The 25,722-nt window shown below is 33.7% G+C and overlaps 1 protein-coding gene across 1 annotated transcript in view; it reads left to right on the top strand.

The window, feature by feature from the left end:
• Positions 1-24,057, top strand: part of LOC141296268 (utrophin-like) — a 33,962-nt gene extending 9,905 nt beyond the window's left edge. Inside the window, exons 4-15 of the mRNA XM_073827532.1 lie at positions 1,309-1,420; positions 5,524-5,786; positions 9,370-9,448; positions 10,610-10,670; positions 11,661-11,722; positions 12,926-13,000; positions 13,667-13,868; positions 16,473-16,558; positions 16,837-16,994; positions 19,390-19,556; positions 20,852-20,963; positions 23,917-24,057. Of these exons, the coding sequence (XP_073683633.1) occupies positions 1,309-1,420; positions 5,524-5,786; positions 9,370-9,448; positions 10,610-10,670; positions 11,661-11,722; positions 12,926-13,000; positions 13,667-13,868; positions 16,473-16,558; positions 16,837-16,994; positions 19,390-19,556; positions 20,852-20,963; positions 23,917-24,057 (1,518 nt within the window). The remainder of the gene's footprint in view (positions 1-1,308; positions 1,421-5,523; positions 5,787-9,369; positions 9,449-10,609; positions 10,671-11,660; positions 11,723-12,925; positions 13,001-13,666; positions 13,869-16,472; positions 16,559-16,836; positions 16,995-19,389; positions 19,557-20,851; positions 20,964-23,916) is intronic.
• The last annotated feature ends 1,665 nt before the right edge of the window (positions 24,058-25,722 follow it).

The following is a 25,722-nucleotide window of genomic DNA, read 5'->3' as shown; positions in this document are numbered from 1 at the left end:
GAATTCAGAGATATAAACTACAATTCTGGGAATTGAGATCAGAATTGTGTGATATAAACTCGCAATTGCTAGTTATAAAATCCGAATTCTTAAATATAAACTTGCAATACTTTACAAAATGGACGATTTTGAAGTTGGAGGAGAAAATGAGATTTTGATGAGTTGAGTTTTTCCGACATATCCTAACTGTTGAATCGGAGCACACAGAGTACGCATGTGCATTGCAGAGCTAGACAAGACGAGCATTTGTGGTTAAAAAGTGTATAAATAATAATTTATTTAAGAAAATTACTGTTTGTTTTGTTAGAAAAGACCCTTCTTCCTCTGCTGGGATCATTTAGAGCCCTTTGAAGCTGCACTGTAACTGCATTTTTAACCTTCAATCTGTTGAGCACCATTGAAGTCCACTATATGGAGAAAAATTCTGCAGTGTTTTCCTCCAAAAATTGAGGAAAGACGTGAGTATCTTGGATGACATGAGGGTGAGTAAATTATCAGAAAATCTTTATTCTAGAAGTGGAGTAATCCTTTAAGGGCCATTAAACCTCACTAGGAATGAGAGTTAAATGCTAGTCGTATCTTTTATACATAATGTGTTATAATTTTCCACTTTGTACGCAGTACCTCCTCCTGTGCACAGATTTTTGCCTTTTTAAACAGGCATTTCACAGTCCTTCGATAATACAGACGTTTCTACTTTAATAAAAGGATACAATACAAAATAATTAAACCCCTTGATTACTGTTCCTCAAACAGAAGCTGTGCTATCATTTTGTTTGTTATTGCTCTGCTGAATTATTGATGTCCTTTAGATGCACAGCACTGTTTATCATGGCTGTTTATTGTATTTACCGCATTAAAACATTGCATTATTTACATCAGTTGCAATAAGTCTGTCTTGACAAACAGAGCTCGAATAATAATAGCGCTAAACAAAATGGTGATTGAATTAAACATTTTTACAGTAAAGTACCTCATTTATTTCACATATCAATTTTTTATATCATTATTGCATGTGATTTGTTGGTGATATTATCTCGCTTTATCAGTAAAAAAAACACACTGAATTAATCAAAAGGTTTTTTTTTCTTCTTCCTTCTGGTTCAACGATTTTGCTCCTCAATTTGTCACTTTCTGCTCAGCTGATGTTTGGGTTTATACATTGCTTTCTGATTGCTTTTTGAGTAAATATATTTCCAATTTCAACACCTTTAAATCTGGAATGAGATGTAATGAATGTCTAGGTTTATCTGTGTGATTTAGTTTAAATGTCACACCTCTGCATCTTTAATGTGTTGTTCGACACAGGCATTGCACAGCGAGTTGATTGGACGGAGGCAGGATGTGAATCAGATGTGTCTGTCTCTGGCTGTTCAACCTACAACAATGGAGGTCCAAAGCAATATAGAGATGTCTGCAGGTGAGAGACTGTTAGTTTGCATCCTCCCAGAGGAACATTTTTTTTTTCTCTCTCTTTCATAGCACAGGAGTTTTCAGTTATGTTTTAAATAAGTATCAGCACACACTGTGGATAACAAAGCTCAGATCATTTGGTCTTGGGAGAATTTGATAAGAAATCCCTGAGTTTGCACTGAAATCTTTTGATTGCAGGCTTTGATGTCTTGGCAAATCTCAGCACATTTTGAGACATTGTTAAGATTTCTTTTGAAACTCTGGAGGGGGCAGATGTGAGATTAATGGGGTCCTTTTCTCAGGAGAAACTTCTGAGAAGCAGGAGACTTAAACAAAAATTAATTTACTCCTATTAGTGTGTAGGAGAGATGATTCACAAGTGATCTTATATGAGGTTTTTCTTTTATATAGACATGCATTTTCTTTTATAAAAGTGTTTTATACAACATGAAATGCACAACATTTTATGTGTATATACACAGCCGTTTAAAAGTTCTGGGGTCAGTATAATTTCTCATTTTACATTTTTAATAATTAAATGTAAAAGGTAAATGTTCAGCAGCCATTTAATCACACTATTCAAAAGTTTGAAATATGAAATATTTTTTAATGTTTATGAAAGAAAGTATTTTACTTACCAAAGTTGCATTTATTTAATCAAAAACACAGTAAAAAGCTATTTTCTATTTCAGTATATTTTAAAATGCAATTTATTTCTGACACAAAGCTGAGTTTTCAGCATCATTACTCCAGTTTTTAGTGTCGTGATCCTTCAGAAATCATTCTAATATGTTGCTCAAGAAATATTTAGTATTATTGTAAATGTTGAAAATGGTTATGCTGCTAATATTTTTTGTGAAAACCGTGATATATTTTTTTACAGAATTTTTGATAGTCATTACTGTCATTTTTGTTCAATTTAATGCATTATTGTTGCAGAATAAAAGTATTTATTTTAAATCTTACTGGCCTTAAACCTTTAAATGGTAGCGTGCATTAAAATCACACTTTTCTCTGTTAAACACACTTTTTTGCAGTGATAAATTTCACCTATCAGTCTGGTTTTGTCCTCAATTGTCTGTTTCTATTAAAGATGCCACCAGGTGTCAAATTTTATGTGTATTGTCTTTCTGATGTAAATGGTCTTCTCCTGGATTCGAACACTAATTTTTTATTACTCCTCTCATTTCTGGAGGTCATAGTTTTCGTCTATAGCGTCGTTGCTGCTTGATTTATGTGTCTCTGTAATGGCTCAGTGGACACAATAAACCTTATAGGACACAAAGTGAAAAGTGAGAGAGTGCTGAAGGGGACGGATGTAAATCTGAGCTGGATTTATAGCAGCTAATCGCAGTGGAAAGATTAGATTCCAGAGTAAAGAGGCATGGTAAGTGCTGGTCCACAGTGAAACTACTAAAATATTCAGTCCTGTAAAACCCAGTCTATGTGTCTCTGACATGAACAAATAAATATGAGCAGATACTCTTTTTAAAGTATCCAACACTGAAGCTAAGCAATTAAATAATTTACTATCCCGTTATAAAACAGAACAGTTTTATAACACAAATTAAAAAACAATCACAATTACACTGAAGTAATCGCACTAGAAACAATTTAGCTTTCCAAAGCTACATATAAGACAAGACAGAGATAAGTTTAAGACGAACCAACTCACTAATCTGAATCGGACTTTCCGAAGTTAAGTGTAAGAGAGTAATAGTTTAAATCGAACCGATTCACTAGAATAAATTTGACTTCCACAGCTACTTATGCGAGAGAATCGTTAAGGACAAACCAAATCACTGGAATGAATCATACTTTCCAAAGCTATAATAATTAGAGGGGATCCTTTTGTACGAACCGATTCAGAATATACGTGAGGATCCTTTAGAATGGATATGCAACGAATTTGGACTTTCAAAAGAGTGGTCCGTTAAGACGAGCCGACTCACTAGACTGAATCGGACTTCTACAGCTACTTATGAGAGAGAATCCTTAAGGATGAACCGAATCACTGGAATGAATCGTACTTTCCAAAGCTACGTAATTGACGGGATCCTTTTGTACGAGCCGATTCAGTATATACGCGAGAATCGTTTAGAACGAACCAATTCACTACAATAAATTGGACTTTCAAAAGCTTCATGTGGGAGAGAGGTCCGCTAAGATGAACCGATTTACTAGACTGGATCGAAATTTCTAAAGCTGCTTATGAGAGAGAATCGTTTAGACCAAACCGATTAACTAGAATTACCCCGACTTCCACAGCTACTTATGAGAGAGAATCGTTTAGACCAAACCGATTAACTAGAATTACCTCGACTTCCACAGCTACTTATGAGAGAGAATCCTTAAGGATGAACCGAATCGCTGGAATGAATCGTACTTTCCAAAGCTACGTAATTGACGGGATCCTTTTGTACGAGCCGATTCAGTATATACGCCAGAATCGTTTAGAACGAACCAATTCACTATAATGAATTGGACTTTTAAAAGCTTCGTATGGGAGACAGATCCCTTAAGATGAGTCGACTTACTAGACTGAATCTAACTTTCCAAAGCTACTATGACAGAATTGTTTAGACCGAACCCATAAACTAGAATCGGACTTCCAAAGCTAATTGTGAGAGGGAACCGTTAAGGACGAACTGAATCACTGGAATGAACCATACTTTCCAAAGCTACATATGATCCTTTTGTACGAAACGATTCAGTAGATAAGTGAGAATCGTTTAGAACGAACCAATTCACTACAATAAATTGGACTTTCAAAAGCTTCATGTGGGAGAGAGGTCCGCTAAGATGAACCGATTTACTAGACTGGATCGAAATTTCTAAAGCTGCTTATGAGAGAGAATCGTTTAGACCAAACCGATTAACTAGAATTACCCCGACTTCCACAGCTACTTATGAGAGAGAATCGTTAAGGACTAACCGAATCACTGGAATGAATCGTACTTTCCAAGCTACATAATACGTGAGAATCGTTTAGAACAAACTGATTTACCAGAATGAATTGGACTTTCAAAAGCTTCATATGAGAGAGAGGTCCGAACGAACGTCTCGGTACTCTCTGTACTCTCTGTACTTTCCAAATTGACTTATAAAAGAGAATCGTTTAGGCAGAACCGATTAACTTGAATGAAACTTCCACAGCTACTTCTAAGAGAATCGTTGAGGACGAACCGATTCATTAATCGCAATTTTTCAAAGCTACACATGATAGAGAGGATCCTTTTGTACAAAACGATTCAGGAGAAATGTGAGTATTGTTTAGAATTACCCGATTCACTACATTGAATTGGACTTTCAAAAGCTTCATAGGGGAGATAAGTCCATTAAGACGGACTCGCTATACTGAATGGAACTTTCCATAGATAGTTATTGAGAGAATCGTTTAGACCGAACCAATATGAACTAGAATGAATCGGACTTCCAGTTATTTATGAGCGAGAAACGTCAAGGACGAACTGAATCATTGGAATTAATCGTACTTTGCAAAGCTAACGTACACAGAGGGGATCCTTTTTGTACAGACCAATTCAGTCGACACGTAAGAATCGTTTAGAGCGAACTAATTCACTGCAATAAATTGGATTTATAAGATTCATATGAGAGAAAGGTCCGTTAAGACTTTCCGAAGCTACTTATTAGGCTGAACCGATTAACTAGAAAGAATCGGACGTCCACAGCTACTTATGAGAGAGAATCATACCGAAAACTACATGATAGAGGGCATCCTTTTGTACGAACCGATTCAGTAGAATGAATCAGAATAACCACCAGCGCTTGAGTGTTTGTTTACCTCAGATCACTCAGTAAAGTTGTGTGCAATACGAATGTGACTAAAACAGCGATATCCTTTTGTGCTTCGTCGCTAACCTATCTTGAAGTTGGTTGAACTTATTGTCTACAACTATAATGTGGAAATCTACTGTAATAATGTTCAGAACGTCATGGTTATCGTGGTCTATAAATGTCACCATGGTGTGCAGAAACAGATCGCAAAAAGCTACGTTGGGGTTAAATAATCACTCAAAATGAGATGAAACGATGACATAGAACGTCTCTTTTGAGGTTATTTGACAGAAAGCTGCTTTTAACTTTCAGCAGAGACAGTCCAGGAGGAGAAGATTCGTCAGCTGGCTCAAGCGGTTCAGGACCAGGCCATTGAGGTTCAGCAGCACTGGGAGCGCTTCAGTGCTCAGGCCGCCAGCTGGCAGCACGAACTTGACTGGGCTCTGGGGAAACTTCAGGATCTCCAACATGCCATGAACCAACTGGACCTTGGCTTGGCTGAGATGGAGGATGAGAGCTGGCACTCTGAGGAACACAGCATGGTCAACTGTGTGCTGGAGAACGTGGAAAATATCGTGAGTTCAAATAAAAAATATGGCGACACTTTAAAGTGAGGCACTCTTAGTTAAATAAATGTAACTTATCATGAGTAACTACTATATTACATTTATTAAGATTAATAAATGTTTAAGAACAACTTTTCATCTGATAACTTATTTTAAAGTGTTACCAAAATTCATTTTATTTTATTTTTGTTGAATGATTAGCCTATACTTTATATAGTCTTCAGTTTATTTCAGATTGACCTCCACAGACGTAGAACTCTATTATACACTTGGAAATGTCACAGGAAGCTCATCTCTCATGTCTCAAGTGATGAGTTTTCTTTGTAATTTTATCCTTGAATAGAATAAGGCAGGTCCAGTGAAAGATCTGACTCAGATTTGACTGTACAAGGGCATTTCAATAAATATGGTAGAATGGCGTCTTATGTGGGTTAAATGCATCTGTTTGATTGAACCAGTCTGCCAGGTCAGATTAGGTAGAGGACTGCGTACGCACAAGGCCATCAAACCGTGCTGCCTATTTATCATTCAATGTCAAACATCAGGGTTAAGATGGAGTTACGTTGGATAAACTCTGAGATGTGCAGTAATGGGCACAACACTATATGAAATACATACAGACTCTTTAAGCTGTATGTATGCATGATCATGATACATTTATTCATCTAAACATATTTGAAGAAATTCAGCATCACTTACTCTCCAATGGACACTCTGCAGTGAATGGGTGCCGTCAGAATGAAAGTCCAAACAGCTAAGTAAAACATCACAATAATCCACAGGTAATCCACACCATATTAGTCCATCAATTAAAGCTGCATGTTCATGATTAAGACGTTTGTAACTTCAAGTTCCTTATCCAAAATATTGCTTCCTTCAGTGGAAAAGTAATCTTGTCTGAATTAGGAGAGAAATATGCACAGATCAAGCACTGTTTACAAGGGAAAACAGCCCACAATACACTTTATTGCCTAATGTATTAGGACACCCCCTTCTAATGAACTGGTTTGACTACCGGTACTTGAGTTATTTCCATGAGTACAAATCTTAATGTTTAAGCATACAATGATATTCTAGGGAATTGTGTGCTTCTAATTTTATAGCAACATTTTGGACAGGGCCCTTTTCTATTCTAACATGACAATGCATCTGTGTATAAGGCGAGGTTCTAAAAGAAATGATTAAGTCAATGTGGAAGAACTTGACTGGTCTGCATAAAGCAAAGTCCTATTCCCAGCTGAACACCTCTGGTGTGACTTTAAATGCAGACCTTGAGCCAAAAACTCATTACCAAACACCAATGACTTGTACATATGGGTACAGTCATTTTAGACACTTCCAAAACTGTTGCAACAGAGATAAAAAATAAAAAATTTAAATGCATAAATTATGTTTACATCTTGCCACAGTTTTGAAAGTGCCTTTTTCTGTTCTAAAGAAGGGGGTGTCCAATAATTTTGTCCATATAGTGTATGTTCAAGTCATTGGTTTTTGGTTTTGAGGTTTTTGGCACAAGGTCTGCATTTAAAGTCACACCAGAGGTGTTCAGCAGCTGTTATAAGGACTTTGCTTTATGTTCTCGCACAAGAACTGAATCAATAATTTCTTTTTGAACCTTGCCTTTATACACAGAGGCATGGTCCTGTTAGAATAGAAAAGGGTCCCGTCCAAACTGTTACAAACTACAAAATTAGAAGCACACAATCCCCTAGAAATATTATTATATGCTTAAACGTTAAGATTTGTACTCATGGGAATTACTAAAGTAATCAACCTGTTCACTGAAAGGGGGTGTTCAAATACTTTTGGCAATACAGTGTAGTTTTAAAACAAATATGTTGGTGGATTTTAATGTGAGAGGACAACAGGGGATGGACTTTTTCACTGGATGAAGCATTATTATTATGAATTATAGACTTTTTTGGCCAGAAGCGATGGTTTAAAGTTAAAATGTCTTAATGGATACGTTTCTTACAAGATGTTAATTGATGGACTGGGGCCGTGTGGATTAAATGTGGGTTATTGTGATGTTTTTACTATGTGTTAGGCATGTCTACATACCTAACACATAGTATGCATGCACACAACGTCACTGTTTTTAAAGATTCCTGTATTGGGTGTTTACACAGAAATTATAATGTTTTCGAAAACTTGCACTATGCGTTTTCAGTCCCCAAAATGTGTAAACCAACAGGCAAAATGCATTAAAAGTTTCCCATTTTGGCTAAAAACGACGGCTTCTGACGGCACCCATTCACTGCAGTGCATCTGTTGGTGAGCAAGAGATGCAATGCTACATTTATCCAAATCTGTCCAGATGAAAAAACAAACTCATCTACATCTTGGATGGCCTGAGGGTGAGTAAATTTTAAGCAGGTTCTCATTTTGGGGTAAACTTTCTTTAAATCAGGCATTCGCACAAAACTGCCCTACAAAGCAAAAAAGCAGTAACTGCATTTTTGGTCAAAAATGAGTTATTATCATTTTCATGACATTCTTATCTCAAATGTGTGTGATTTCGCGGCATCCTCATGGGACGGTTTTAACATTGGATAACAGGCTGAATGACAGGATAACTTTAAAGTCATTTTTCTCAGTTCTGCACTTGGCGTAGTTACTTCCTTTTTGCTTTGTAGGGCAGAATAAAGGTCAAAATTTTAGATTGTTTCACACTTCCAATTTAGAATATTTCTTACTAGCCCACATAATAGCTATAAAGATGCCAATTTGTGCCACGTGGGCAACAGATCATTTGAGCTGTCTGGTATCACACTCTGAAGTGCTCTTAAGATGCATTCAAACCCCAGCGCTGACCTTGAAGAATCGATTATTTTTAATCATGCATTAGGATCACTCAAGCCACACGGAGTCTAGTTTGTTTTTGATTGCTCCTTTATCCCGTGGCTTGACGAGTGTGTGTCTGTCATGTTGTTTTGAGGATCCTGTGGGCAGAAATATTGACCCTTTGTATCGATCTGGGCAGCTGGAGAACATAGATAATTAAGCTGCTACCTGCCCAATGACACTCTTGGGCCTTGTTTCACCCAAACTCCTCATCAAACCACAGTCAGGCTGCTGCTGCTAAATCTTTTTTGGAGCTCGATCAACAACATTTTTCACCCAAAGTGAGCATCTCGGGATTTAACGTAATAGTTATATTAATATAACCGAAAGAGTTGCACCATTTGTGCTTTTGGGATGTGGCATTGTCTGTCACACAAGATGAAAAGGGCACTCATTATATTTTGGCAGAGATGTGTCTCCACAGACTTTTGAAGGCAGGCGTGTTGGATAATGAGCATCTGGTCATTTCAGAAGTGAAGTACCAGCGACTTCTTTCTCATATTCTCAGAACAATGTCTTTATTTTCTTCAGACTGCCCCCTGCTTAGTCATCTCATAGGATGAAAAAGCCTTTAAAGCACTGTAATTTCCCTCTGATCTGAGCTATCATTATGTCTCCATTGGGGGGGTTCTGTTTCGATCAGCACATTACGCTCTGATAGCACAGTAAGATGTTAGGCATCATTTTTTATCTTTCCACATGGTGTAGTCATAATCTTTCATTTTTTAATTTTTCAAAATCTTATCAGGGGATTGTCGGTAATCAGCACCAGCAGTCGCAATGCTCTCAAATGGACAAGAAACATTTCTCCCATGAATTCTTATCTGGTAAGTTGGTCAAACATTTTTTTTAAGCATTTGTTAGTATTCCCATAGTCATGGAAAAACTTTTCTGTAAAATGGTGATTTTTAGGCTTGGAAAAACATATGACTTAATAAAAAGTAATTGTTAAGTAATTTCTGTGCTGAATAGGTATACAATACCATTCAAAAGTTTGGGGTCCGTCAGATTTTACTTTTTAAATTTTTACTAAGAATGCATTTAATTGATTAAAAGTGATAGTGAAACAATTTCAAATAAATGCTGTTCCTTTGAACTTTATATTAATCAAAGAATCCTGAAAAGATGTGTCCTGATAAACTGAATAAGCTGAATAAATAAGCTTTCCGTTGATGTATGGTTTGTTAGGAAAGGACAATATTTGTCTGAGGGTGCAAAAAAATCTGAATATTTAGGAAAATAGCCTTTAAAGTTGTCTAAATTAAGTTCTTAGCAATGCATATGTTTTGATATATTTATAGTAGGAAATTTACAAAATATCTTCATGGAACATGGTCTTTGAATATCCTAATGATTGTTGGCATAAAAGAAAAATCAATCATTTTGACTCATACAACGTATTTTTTGGCTATTGCTACAAATATATCTGTGTTACTTTAGACTGGTTTTGTGGTCCAGGGTCACAAATATGAAGCTGCACAACTGTTTTCAACATTGATAATAATCAGAAATGTTTTTCATGAAATTTCAAATGGATCATGACACTAAAGATTAAGTAAAATTCAGCTTTTCATCACAGAAATCAATTACATTTTACAGTATTTTTAAATGGAAAACAGTTATTTTAAATTGTAATATTATTTCACAATATTTATTATTTAATTGTGTTTTTGGTCAAATATAAATTCATTCTGGTGAGCGCAACAGAGTATGGACTTTTTTCAAAAACATAAAAAAAATTACAGACCCCAAACTTTTGAACACTTTAGTATTTCATCAGCTAGAAATTGCTGTTCATTTATTTTCTTAAAAATCCTTATCTCTGCAACTGGAAACAGCTGAAAAAGTCATAAAATCATTGTTTAGAAAAGCAAGAAAACTTAAATTTGTCTCAAATACTTTTTTCCACTGTACAATAAAAACCATACTGCTTGAAAGTTATTCAGACGTCATGACTTTATCTTTAAAACCTTCTGTCTCCCAACCAGTTTCCGTTCAGTTCCCATGGCAAAGAGCTGTTTTTCATAACGGCGTTCCTTATTATATCAAGTGAGTTTTGTTTCATACATTCTAATCTCTGCTATGACACATCAAGCTCTTCATGTGATTTCCCATGTGTTCAGTTTTGCATCAGAATGAAGTAATTCAACAAATTTTAATCTAGTTGCAGTCACCCTTACTAAAATGTATTAGAATCATTTCCTTCAGAAACCTTCTAATATGCTGATTTGCTGCACAAGAAACATTTCATATTATAATAACTGATGAAAACAGTTGACACTTAATATTTTTTTTTAATCTTTGATGAATAAAAAGTTCAAAAGAACATCATTTGTAACATCATAAATAACTTCAGTATCACTTTTGATCAATTTAATGCATACTTACAGAATAAAAGTATCAATTTCTTACAAATAAGTGAGAAACTCTACAGAACTTTGTCAATTTTATTCTTATGCTTGACAGATACCTAAATACATTTTCCATGGTACATTCCTTTAAAGGTTGTATCAGCGATTTCTAGCCTGAAACATAAAGTGTCAAATTCAGCTGACCTTTCATCACGATCCGCTCGCTGCCTGCCCCATAAATTGTCTGTAAAAAAAACGCGTCTCTCTGGTCAGCCTAGGGTCCGAGATATGCCAAAAAAACAAACGGCACTACCAACCTTTCCACACATAAACAAATAGTGTTCCAACCAATCAGCGTCAGGGGTTTGGTGTTGTGGACTTTCGCTCCGCCTCCCTCACATCCCAGCACCAGTAGGAAAGTCCACAACACGAACCCCCTGACGCTGATTGGTTGGAACACTGTTTGTTTATGTGTGGAAAGGTTGGTAGTGCCGTTTGTTTTTTTGGCATATCTCGGACCCTAGGCTGACCAGAGAGACGCGGTTTTTTCACAGACAATTTATGGGGCAGGCAGCGAGCGGATCGTGAAGAAAGGTCAGCTGAAATTGACACTTTATGTTTTAGGCTAGAAATCGCTGATACAACCTTTAAGGTGAACTTATGTTAATTATTATTAATTATCTTTCAGCCATGAGCAGCAGACCACCTCGTGGGATCATCCGAAGATGACACAGCTATTTCAGTCAATGGGTTTGTTCTTTTACCTGTCAGTCAATGTTAAGTGTTCTGTCTTTCTTTCTATGTACAGTTGAAGTCAAAAGTTTACATACCCCTTTCAGAATCTGCAAAATGTTAATTATTTTATTAAAATAAGAGGGATCATACATAATGAATGTTATTGTTTATTTAGTACTTACCTAAATAAGATATTTAATGTAAAAGATTTTTATATATATACTCCACTAGAAAAATTATTGTTGAATTTATAAAAATTACCCTGTTCAAAAATGGATGTCCCCTTGATTCTTAATACTGTTGTCACCTGAATGATCCACAGCTGTGTTTTTTTGTTTAGTAACAGTAGTTCAACAGTCCCTTGTTTGTCCTGAACAGTTAAAATGCCTGCTGTTCCACAAATTCTTTGGTTTACCAGAATTTTTGTGTGTTTGAACCCTTTCCAACAATGACTGTATGATTTTGAGATGCATCTTTTTCCTTCAACTGAGGGACTCATATGCAGCTATTACAGAAGGTTCAAACGCTCACTGATGCTCCAGAAGGAAACACAATGCATTAAGAGCTGGGGGTGAAAACTTTTGAACAGAATAGAGATGTGTACATTTTTCTTATTTTGCCTAAATGTCATATTTTTTTATTTTATTTAGTACTGCCTTACATTTACCCTGATCTTAAAATGCCAAAATTATCCTCAGTGTGAAAAAGTGGATCGAAAAATCATAGTCATTGTTGGAAAGAGTTCAAATACACGAAAATGCTGGAAAACCAAAGAATTTGTGGGACCTGAAGGATTTTTCTGAAGAAAAGCAGGATGTTCAGGACAAACAAGGGACTCATGAACAACTATCACTAAACAAAAAAACACAGCTGTGTTTGAATCAACTTTTAAACAGGGTCCTTTTTATAAATTCAGCTATTATTTTCTCTTGTGGACTATATGTAAACATCTTATGGGGAATATCTTATTCAGGTCAGTACTAAATAAACAATAACATGCATTTTATATGATTCCTCTTATATTGGTAAAGTAATTAACATTTTGCACAAATGCTGAAAGGGGGGGTGTTAACTTTTGACCTCAACTTTAATATACTTAATATTCAAAATGTGCATTTTCAATGCTTGCATTTTGCTCTTTATTTGAATTTGAGAACTAGGACATTTCTTATTAATAATATTCACATCCAACCTTTATGTTTTACCCTCAATGCGCAGCTGATCTGAGCCATGTGCGTTTCTCCGCTTACCGCACAGCGATGAAGAGCCGCCGGCTTCAGAAAGCCCTTTGCTGTGAGTGATAACTTATCAATTAAGTCTAATACTTCTTACTTTCCTAAAAAAAAAAAAAAAAAAAATCCGTAGTTCTTCTGTGGGGGGATTTTGTACCAAATACTACATTTGTTTGGACATAAATCATTGCGTCGCAAATTACCGTCAATGTGAAAAATCGCTCGCCCCTTCTCACTCGAAATGACTGGAGGAAGTAATAAACAGATTACTGCAGAAGACAATTTTAACCACGCAATCTCGAGCTCTATCTGCTAATTTTGTCAGGACGTTTCTGGTACAGTAACTCTGAGCCTTTGATCTGCAGTAGGAGTTTCGAGAGCATTAGAGCCTCCCGCTGACAACATTAGTTCAGTACAAGCTGTGCAGAAATAGCCTTCAGTCAGGTTAGCCGGGTGGTGTTTTTGGTAACAGGCAGCAGCTGCTTTTTTGCCTCATATCTCCGGACGTGGGTAACGTTGAGAAAGGCTAGTTGTTGAAACGTATAATTGGTTGCAAATCTGATGAATGCTGATAAGAAATATAATTTTTTGCTGCCTTTTCAGTTGGGAATTTTCATTACACGCCAACGGATGAGTTACGCTCTGGTGACTTTCATTAAAATGCGCTGAATGGAATTCATTGTGGAGACAGAAATGAGTGGAGATGAAATCTGTCTGTCTGTTTCAGTGGACCTTTTGGAGCTCGGCATCGCCCAGAGTGTCTTTGATCAACATAAACTCACGCATAATGGCCAGCTACTGGAGATTCCAGGCATCATAAACTGTCTCTGCACAATCTACCGTGAACTTCAGCAGGTGCATCCGGATCTGGTTAATGTGCCTTTATGCGTGGATCTGTGTCTCAATTGGCTGCTAAAAGTCTATGACAGGTCTGTATGGGTCTTATCTTTATTACAGTGGCCCTTAAAGAAGAAGTTCACTTCCAGAATGAATTTATCCACCCCCATGTCATCAAAGATGTTCACGTCTTTCTGTCTTTAAAAAGAAATTAAGGTTTTTGATGAAAACATTACAGGATTTTTTTCCATATAGTAGACTTCAGTGGTGGCCAACAGCTTGAAGGTCCAAATTGTAGTTTCAGTGCAGCTTCAAAGGGCTCTACACAATCCCAGCCGAGGAATAAGGGTCTTATCTAGTGGTTATTTTCTAAGAAAAATACAAATTTATATGCTTTTTAACCACAAATGCTCATGCACCTATGACGTATGCAGAAGTACAGATCAATTGTTTACAAAACAAACCTGCAAATACCTTGGATAATTCTGAAGTTGGAGGAGAAAATGAAATGGAATTTTTCACCTAAGTACACAGCTGAAGAACTAACCACGTGTGACATTTCCAGCATACGCATAGCAGAGCTAGAGCAAGATGATCTTATATATTTTTTTAAAGAAAACGACAGATCGTTTTGCTAGATAAGACTCTTATTCCTCGGCTGGGATCGTGTAGAGCCTTTTGAAGCTGAATTGAAACTGCAGTTTGGACCTTCAACCCATTTGGTACCATTGAAGTCCAATATATTGAGAAAAATCCTGAAATGTTTTCCTCAAAAACTTAAATTCTTTGCAACTGAAGAAAGAAAGACATGAACATCTTGGAATTCCACTCAAAAGGAATGAAAACTAGCTCAATTTTGCTTTATTTTATTAATGCCCTTTAAAATATACATTTAGATTTTATTTATTCTTTGTTTTTAATCTTAGCAAGACTTGTTTATATGTATAATGTGCATATGAAATTATTTAACCTTTATTTTCTTTTTTCCTTATACCTTTTCTTTCATTTTAATTTACAGCACTTTTTATATATTTAAAAAAAAATTCAGCACCTTTTAATAACAAAATGTAAAATTAGGGCGGGTGATATGTACAGAAATAATTAGGATTTTTTTCCCATGTTATATCAATATTTATTATTGTTATTATTAAATTTTGTTCATAAATTCTTTCCAGCCAACTTTTAATTTATGGCCCCATGAAATTCATTTAATGTTCCAGCCACTTTATTTTTCCATAGATTCTGTGTTTTCCATTTAATTTATTTTGTATGATTTTTACAAATTTATCATAAAAAATCCTGTCTTAAAACTAAAAAATTTAATCAATCTTTTAAAATATATAATATATATAAAACATTTTTATTCTTGTCAACTAAGATGATGCATGACAAAACTGTATGTTTGATATTAAAACAAGGATGGAAAACATTTGGGTTGAATGATGTACAAATACGGAAATCTGAAATTTTTCCCATGACTGCATTTTCAAAATGGCCCAATTGTGTGGGAAAACCGCAACCCTGGAAACACTGTTGGCAGTGCATTTCTTCTTTAAACACTTAAAGGAATAGTTCACCCAAAAATGAAAATTTGCTGAAAAATGTACTCAACCTCAGGCCATCTTAGATGTAGATGAGTTTGATTTTCAGAACAGATTTGAAGAAATGTAGCATTAAATCACTTGTTCACCAATGAATCCTCTGCAGTGAATGGGTGCCGTCAGAATGAGAGTCCAGACAGCTGATAAAAAAAGCATCACAATAATCCACAAATAATCCACACCACTCCAGTCCATCAGTTAATGTCGTGTGAAGACAAAATCTCTCTTGATTTTATCTTTATAATAAACAAATCCACCATTAAGGTGTTTTGGCAAATAAACCTTTGTGTCTGGCCAAAATGGGATTACATAATCAATAATAAAGCTTCTTCCAGTGAAAAAGTCCATCTCCGTTTGTCCTCTTACATCAAAATCCACCAACATATTTGTTTTTACGAAAAAAAAAAGTGGTTTGAAGTGATTTGTTTATTAAAAACACACTCTTTTTAGATTACTTGTGGACTATTATGATGTTTTTCTCAGCTGCTTGGATTCTCGTTCTGACGGCACCCGTTCACTGCAGCGAAGCAAGTGATGTGATGCTGATAATCACACAAAAAGAATATTTAGTTTAAAAAGATGAAAAAATAGATATACTGTTTAAAAACAAGGTACAAAGTAACACTTTTTTTTGTCAAAGTTTTAAATAGTTTTTGCATAATGCAAAGACATTTACACAATTTTTAATCATAATAAATTCTTTAGTAGTTTTTTTTTGCATAGGACTCCTTTGTAATGGTTGTTCTCATACATATTTGATGTAATGCTTTGTTAATTTAATTTTGCAGTCCTACAGCAATATTTCTATTTTTGCCAAGGGGACAAGCTGACGCTAAACTGTTTAGTAAAGACATAACCAATGTTATTCCCCAAGATAATGCACATTTAAAATATAATAAGTAATTTCTGCATTGCATCAGTGTAAGTGTAGCCAGAAGGTTGAACCAGAATTCAGTGTGTTGTTGCTTTGTCTGCACAATTTTCAAAGACGAATAGCAAAGTAGCTAGAATAGGAAAGTATTTTAATATCCAAAACAGTGAAAAACCCTGTTGAGATTGAATTAGTCTCTTGCTGTCTTTATTTTCTTTTAATAGTGACAGAAGTGGAAAAGTTCAAGTGTTGTCCATGAAGATTGGCTTGTTTTCTCTTTCGAAAGGACCTCTGAAGGACAAGTACAAATGCAAGTACATATTCAATTGATATTGAATATATGTGGCATAAAATATTCTATCCTGCTCTCAAATTATAAACAAATTAAGTTATGTTGTGAAACCTTCTTTCTTTCGCTTTCACTGCAAACTGTGATTTCAGTGTCTCAGACTGACTGGGAATTGAATGCAACACTGTCCTTGCTGTGGCTCTTACAAGGACATTTATAAATTGGATCTTAAGTCTAAAATCTAAACCGCTCACCCTCCTGGTCTCTTCTTTGGGTTTTATTTCTTCTGTCCTCCACAGATCTGTTCGCTCAGGTGGCCGGCGCTGTGGGCGTCTGTAACCAGAGGCAGCTGGCGTTATTGCTGCGCAACAGTATCCAAATCCCACACCAGCTTGGGGAGGCCGCAGCATTCGGAGGGAGTAACATGGAGCCCAGTGTCCGTAGCTGCTTTCAATATGTGAGTTAACACTGCCTGCAGGTTTAAAAAAAAAAAATATAATAATAATAACAAATAAAGATCTACAAGTATCCTGAGAACTAGTGTTATGTCAGCGTTGTTTATATACTGTTGTAGTTTTCGTAATATTTTGAATTAGCTTTTACTTTTTAATAATGTTTAATTTGTAGTAATGTTATGCGCTTTTTTGTTAATTTTAGTTATGATTTATTTTCTATTTAATTCTAGCTAGTTATTTTGGTGTTTTTTTAATTTAGTTTTTAGTTTTTATTTTCTTTTATTTATTTTCAGTTATTTTAGTGCTTCAAATGAAATGTATTTCATTATGTTGACCAGGCAACTTATTTTCATTTGAAGTTTTTATTATTATAGTTTTATTATTTTAAATTAGCTTTTATTTTTATATTTTCAGTTATTCTTTTAATTTTAGTTTAATTTTTGTGCATTTTATGTGCCTTTGTCATATTTATTAGTTTTTTAAATGTATTATTTTTGAGATTTAATTTACTTGAGTTTTATTTTTAGTTCTGATTTATGTTTTATTCTAGCTAGTTTTTTTTTAGTGCTTCAACATAAACTTATTTTAGTGAATTGCCAAAACACTGAGATCAAATTCAGGTCAAATGGAGTCTGATTTTTCTTATTAGAACCATTTTCGTATTATTTATAGAACTTTTATATTTTTTAAATATTTAAAAAATATATATATTTTTTTTTCTTAGAATTTTTTTTTTTCATTTACCTTTATTTTAATTTTTCATTTTAATTAAATTTTTAGTAATTTTGTTATGTGATTTGGCCATTTTTATAAGTTTGTTTTTAAATATTACTATTTACATTTAATTTTTTTTATTTTATTTCAGATTTACTTCTTTTTTTTTGTTAGTGCTTCAACCTAAACTGATTTCATTAAGTTGACAAGACAACTTATTTCCAAAGTTTTATTATTAAAATAGTTTTTTAAAAACTATTACAGTTTTATTAATATTTTATATTTATAAACTTTTATTTTTATATTTTCAGTTATTATTTTAATTGTAGTTAGTTTTTGAGTACATCAACGTAAACTTATTTCATTATCTTGACTAGGGAACTTATTTTCATTTAAGTTTAAGTACTATTATAGTGTAATGAATATTTTTAATATTTTTAATTTTATTTTTTATATTTTCAGTTATTTAAATTTAAGTTTACATTTTAGTACTTTTATTTTAACTATTTTAACTTTTGTTTTGTAAGTCCTGATTTATGTTTTATTTAATTTCAGCCAGTCATTTTAATTTCATTTAAAGTTTTTTTGTTGTCTAATATTTGGATTTTATTTTATTTTAGCTTTATTTCAATTAACAAAATATTTTAATAGTTTTAGTTTTAATTAATAAACTTTCCAAGAGCAAGTCTAGACATGCGCACTCAAATTTGTCCAAGAACGAATAATCTACACATATATTCAATACACATCTTTGAGAAACATCTGAGCAATAAATAGTTTCTCCATTTTTCTGTTGGACCTCATTATATAACCAAAACAAAATCCCTACTTTATTTACTAAGGGAGTTAAAAAACATAAGTGTGCATTAAAAAAGTGTGTTTAACAAAAAATCTGACATGCAAATCAATAAACAGCATTCTGTGATACATAATTCAGGTGTGTGAGACATTACATATTCCTAAAGGGAGCTGGCAAACGAATGCCCAGACTTGTTTATTTGGGAAAAGGGGCTCATCATTACACATCACTGAGTTTTGACATATAAATAAATGATGAGCTCAGTTATAAGAGTGGCAGGCCTGCCAGGGGATTTACATCGCCACTTTCAGACGCTTAGCGCTCGGTCCGACAGCTGACGCACAAGCTACCGAGAGATATTTAAATGAAATCCACTTGATTTGTGCGAACGCATTCCCATAATATCGCATGATGGAGTGCTTTACGATGTGAACCACATCCGCCGGTATAATGGAGTATTTATAAATCCGTTCAGCTCTCCTGAAAGCCGCCCTGGACGGAGCCCGCTTCGCTGTTTTACTCGGGTCGCAGTGGAGCTCTTTTCATTTAATGTTGCATGTAATGAAAGACTCTTGATAGTCCTACCCTAACTGGCCTGCTGTAATTGATTCATAACAGTAGTGGCAGATTTAATGTCACGAGGGAGACACAAATGACCACAATTGGCCCCATTTGCTTCACTTCAAAATTACTAATGGATCCCTTGCCCTCGGGCTAATAAGGTTGTGATGGGATATTATAGCTTTTGGGTTGTAGTCGAATACGCTTCTGAAATGATAAATAGACCATCCGAGTGCTTTTAGACTCAGACAGCTCCATTATAGTGTGTCACGCAGCGCATTGCAGTTATGAATGAGGGGCTTGTCTGTCGTCTGGGCTTTCAGGTGGGCCGTGAAGACGTGATCGAGCTGCAGCAGTTTGTGGACTGGATGCATCTGGAGCCGCAGTCCATGGTTTGGTTACCTGTGCTTCATAGAGTCGCCGCCGCAGAAACTGCCAAACATCAGGCCAGATGCAACATCTGTAAGGAGTGTCCCATGGTGGGCTTCAGGTAAAACAAAGGGAATATTAGTGAAATTTGTTTTAGGGTGGACTGTTATGACGTTGCTGTGTAGAAAAAGGCTAGAAACTTTGAATATTTAATTTTCTTCAGCAAAGGAGGTGCATAAGGTTCAACCTCAGGAGGTCAAACTAAATTGTATTTGAGCTATTATTAGCTATTATTATTAAATTATACAGTAAAATATGCTATTAAAATAAATCAAATAATAAATAATATTATTAATAAAAATAAGGTTACACTTTTTATTATTTTCACTTTATTATTATTATTTTTTATAAACATGGAATGTGTGGACTGTCTAAACATAAGTTCAAAATATGCTATTAAAATAAACATTCAAATTAAATATATAAACTGTTGAAATATAAAATTCTATAACAAAATATTAAAATAAAAAAAATAAATAGCAATACATTTAATAATAATATAATAGTAGACATTATTATTAATAAAAATAAAAAACAAAGTTGCACTTTTATTATTTTATTATTTTTCGTTTAAGTTAAAAATCGTGATATTTGTGATTTCATTAGTTTTAACAATAAACATTAAAATAAATGTATAAACAAGGTTGAAATAAACAAATATATAACAAAACATACTTACATAATTACAAAAAAATACGTTTAACAATAATGATAATAATAATAGTAATAAAGACATAACTAATAATAAAAAATATTATAAAAAGGTTCTGTGTATTATTTTCAATTTATTATTGTATCATTATTAAACAAATAGTGAAATGTGTCTAATTCTAAACACAAGATTTAAAACCCCGATATTTGTGATTTCATAATTTTTTTACCAAAAAACATTAAAATTAAATATATGAATATTATATGAACAAATGTAAAATTCTATAACAAAATATACTATTAAAATAAATAAAATAATACATAATACTTTTATTAATATTGATAATGGTAATAAATACATTATTATTAATAAAAACTATAATAAAACATGGTTGCACTTTTTTTAACTTAAATAAAATAACAAATAACAATACATTTAATAATAATAATAATAATAAAGACATTATTATTAATCACAGTAAAAACAATGTTACACTTTCTTTTTTTTACTTTTTTTTTTTTTTTTTTTTTTTTTTTACTTATTGTTATTATTATTATACACATAGTGGAATGTGTCAATTTAAGCTATTAGCAGATGCTCTACAGAAGACAATAGCGTCATTTATTCAGCATAGTTTATTTCACTGACAGTATTAGTGCTGCAAAATTCATAGCTGCTAGTGTTAAATATCTTTTATCTTTCAGGTATCGAAGTCTGAAGCACTTCAACTACAATGTGTGTCAGACGTGCTTTTTCTCGGGAAGGATTTCCAAAGACCAGCATCTCAGCTATCCGATGGTGGAGTACTGCACCCCTGTGAGCATCTGGAAGACACTTGTGTTTTGAGATGGCATTGTGGCAAATGGTTCAAAAATTAGGAAGGAAATTTAGCGGGTGTTGCACCACCCTAAATAATTAAGAATTTTTTTTATTTTGTTCAATTTATTAAAAATATTTAATTTGATATTCATTTTATTATTATTTCTAAAGATTATGTATTTTTTATGTTTTATTAAATTTGATAATATAAATATTATTATTAGTGGTGGGCCGTTATCGGCGTTAACGTGCTGCGTTAACGTGAGACTCTTATCGTGCGATAAAAAAAATATCGCCGTTAATCTATTCTCAAATTTGGGTTGGGAGCTGGGTCTAAACTATGCAAGCTATGTTGACTTTCACCTTGATAGTTTAACGCGGATGTATACCAAAGACTATAGAATATGGTCGCACATTTACGTCTCCTCCGCCAAAACACAGACGGGATCGCGTCGTCCTCCATTCATAAAAACCGAATCTACTATAGCGAAATGCCACATAAATTCGTCGTTTTTTGGATTCATAAATCAAATGTTGGTCTGTCACTTAATTCAAATCGCGATATGGACTAGTGTATGTGAAAACTGAAATGCAAAAAGACCGTTTTAATATGAATCCGATATGTTCCGTTTGCCTAGCTGTATATGTATGCATGGCGGAGACGAGCTTTTACTACACTCATACTGAAACACACGTGACGCTCCCGGTAATTTTTGGCATTTGCATCTCACATGAACAGATAAACTCAATCTCCAAAACTGCTGTGAGTGTCACTTTTACTTTTCATTTGAGAATACTAGCATCATATCATACTGTATACACAGAAACTTCACGGCAACCTGTCAAAATAAAAGTACGGTGTAACATGTAACTGTAATGTTATTTTCATCAACAAATTATCATAGAACAGCTTTATGATCCATTCTCAAAGACTTACTTTTAGTCATTATTTGGGTAGCACACATATTCTGAATGCCTTCAGCAGAATTCAAATTAGCCATTTTAATCTAGATTAATCTAGATTAATTCCAAGATTTAATCTAGATTAATCTAGATTAAAAAAATTAATCTATGCCCACCCCTAATTATTATGCAATCTATAATTTCGTTGGATGTACACTGCCCTCCAAAAGTTTGGAAACGCCATAGAAAAGTGGTGTTTTAGACAATATTGGCATGAATTCTTTTTAATTTGTGATAATTTTGCACTGATAACGGACAACACAAACTATGAAAACATATTATATTACATGAACAGATTATTCACAGAAAAAAACTTAAAATTTTCGATTAATCAAAATATCCATTATTAGCAGCTCTGCATAATCTGGGCCTAAATTGTGTTGTAATTGGTTCATTCAATCAATTGTTGAAGCTATTAAGGTGTCCTGACCCAAAAATCTTTTAAAAACCTGGGCCAAGTTTAAACCAGTAACCAGGCATCACAGCTGGCAAAAGGGCATGTCTGTCTTTGACATTATTATGTAATCAAAATGAGAATTATTATTGCTTTTCTTCAATGATAATGTCAAGTTACTTTAATCCATTTGCACTAAAAGGTTATAGGAATTATGCCGATATCATCCAAAACCACACTTTGCCAGGGATGTTTCCATGCTTAGGGAGGGCAGTGTAAGTTCAATGACAATAAACAATCTGAATCTGAATTAATGGGTGTGTAAGTAAGTGCATTTCCAGAAAAAAAAAACGTACAGATAATTTACTCACACCCTCATCTGAGAAGTTCATGTCTGTCTTTCTTCATTCGTAAAGAAATTATGTTTTTTGAGGAAAACATTTCAGGATTTCTCTACATATAGTGGACTTCAACAGTGCCCCCGAGATTGAACTTTCAAAATGCAGTTTAAATGTAGCTTTAAAGAACTCTAAATGATCTCAGCCAAGGAAGAAAGGTCTTATCTAGCAAAACGATCTGTTATTTTCTAGAAAAAGTTACATTTTATATACTTTTACATAACCTCAAATGCTCGTCTTGTCTAGCTCTGCCTGAACTCATACAGATAGGGAATGTTAAAAAAACTCCCATCACCTTTCAACTTCAAAATTGTCCTACATCGCTGCAGAAGTACCAACCCAGTGTTTACAAAGTGAACATGCAAAGAAGATCAAATGCCCTTAACAAAAAAAGGTAATAAAGCGATGTAGGGCGATTTTGAAGTTGGGAGAGAAAACAAGACAGGACATTTTAAAGTGAAGCGAAAGTGCCATTTCTGTGCTGAATGTCTTAAGTCGCACAATATTCATTGAACAATTTTAAAAATCTTAAAAAATGTAATTAAAAAAATTGACATAAAGATGACATACTTTTAATAAAATTGCCAAAAATGGCATTACAAAGGTAAAAACAAAATTCCCCTGTAAATCACTTTAAGGAGTCAAATATCACCTCGTAATGCGAAGGCTAATTTTTAAGTGCTCCTAACTTAAAAAATTGAGATTACTGAAAATCTACTAAGAGGTTTGGAAATGTGAGTCTGGAAAAGCATGACATTTCGAAATGGAAAATGTGCAGGAAACCTGATTGTTTTATATATATATATATATATATATATATATATATATATATATATATATATATATACATAATTTTTTTTTTTTTTTTTTTTTTTTAGAAAATAACCAATCGTTTAGCTAGATAAGATCCTCTTTCCTCGGCTGGGGTCATTTAGAGCACTTTGAAGCTGCATTTAAACAGCATTTTGGAAGTTCAAACTCGTGGGCACCATAGAAGTCCACTATATGGAGAGAAATCCTGAAAAGTTTTCCTCTTAAAAACATAATTTCTTTATGAAGGAAGAAAGAAAGACACGAACATCTTGGATGACAAGATAGATTTTTTTCAGATTTTTCTAACCCTAAACACTCCAGTCCCAGTCACTGTAATTCTTCATGCACAACAGAACATTTCCCTACAGCCTCTCTGTTACAGACAACCTCAGGAGAAGATGTGCGTGACTTCACCAAGGTGCTGAAAAACAAGTTCCGCTCAAAGAAGTACTTCACCAAACACCCTCGGCTCGGCTACCTGCCCGTGCAGACCATCCTAGAGGAAGAGCATTTAGAGACGTGAGTATTCCTGCTGGAAATTTTCAAGATGCATCTTTACGGATGAGATCTCTCTGATTCTTGACTAGAAAGTGCAAGAATAAACAGTATTGTACTTCCTAGATTCACATCCTGCCAATTTGACTACAGGATGCCATATCTTTGTCTACTGTAGCAATGACTTTCTTTTATCGCTCAGCCTCATGGGAAACGTGCCTCTCTGCTTCTGTTTTCCTGAGGAGTTCATGAATCACTAAAGGTCTATTCATGTGTCAATCGAATGCTGGAACAAATAAGAGACCGTTCATTCATGTAATTCCAAAGCTGCCGCTTTAACGTCAACACGCAAATGCTGCTTCCCTCTCGTGGATGTGAATTTAATTACAAAAGCAATCAGGTGTCAGTTCAGTGAGATCGAGGGGGAAATGAAGAGACAGGACATTTACCATGTTCACGGCAGTCTTTAATATTGAAATAAACCAGCTGTTCTCACTGGCTGTTGTTATTTCAAAGCACAGGGAATGGTAGTTTGGTGTTGAGTGAGTGTCATTATTACATGTCCTGATTCATTATATGAATGACTGCATATGGGTGTTTTGTCAACAACAGCTGCTTTTGTCCTTTTAAAACTCAATTTAAACATGCTAATTAAAGCTATTTTTGTTTTCATTTATTTTTGCTACTTTTTAGATCTTTTTGTTTTGTTTTGTGATAATTGTATCACGACTATCCCTCAGTTATGGTGTTATTTCCACTGGAATCAACAATTTATTTTATTTTATTTAAAATTTAATTTAATTTAATTTATATTTTTCAAAAATTATGACTATCCATCAGTTATGGTGTCATTTATTTTATTTTAATTAATTAATTAATTTAATTTGTATTTTATTTTATTTTTTGCACAAATTACAACTATACCTCAGTTATGGTGCCATTTCCACCACAGTCAACAATTTATTTATTTTTATGTGTTTTTTATCAAACTACAACTATCCTGTTCCTGTATAATTTTTTACTCCAATCAACATTTATTTATTTATTTTTCAATTTTTTTTATTTCCGCAAATTATGACTGTCCCTCAGTTTTGGTGCCATTTCTACCACAATCAAATAATGTTATTTTATTTCACACTAATTCTTAATTTCCCTCAGGTCTGATGCCATTTTCACCACACTCAACATTATTTTATTTTATTTTATTTTATTTTATTTTATTTTATTTTATTTTATTTTATTTTATTTTATTTTATTTTATTTTATTTTATTTTATTTTATTTTCATCACAATTAACACTACAACTATCCCTCAGTTATGGTGTCATTTATTTTATTTTAATTAATTAATTTAATTTGTATTTTATTTTATTTTTTGCAAAAATTCCTACTATCCTTTAGTTATGGTGTCATTTCCATATTAATTTACTTTAATTAAATTTTATTTTTTTATTTTTTTGCACAAATTCCTACTATCCTTCAGTTATGGTGTCATTTCCACCACAGTCAATTTATTTTATTTTATTATTTTATTTTATTTCACACTAATTCTACATTTCCCTCAGGTCTGGTGTCTTTTTTTTTTTTTACCACAACCAACTTTTATTTAATTTAATAATTTTAATAAATTTTATTTTATTTATGTTTTTGCACAAATTATAACTATCCTTCAGTTATGGTGTCTTTCCACCAAA

Source organism: Garra rufa, chromosome 21 (assembly GCF_049309525.1).
Source record: "Garra rufa chromosome 21, GarRuf1.0, whole genome shotgun sequence".
NCBI classification, from domain to species: domain Eukaryota; kingdom Metazoa; phylum Chordata; class Actinopteri; order Cypriniformes; family Cyprinidae; genus Garra; species Garra rufa.
This window is presented reverse-complemented; position numbering and strand designations above follow the sequence as displayed.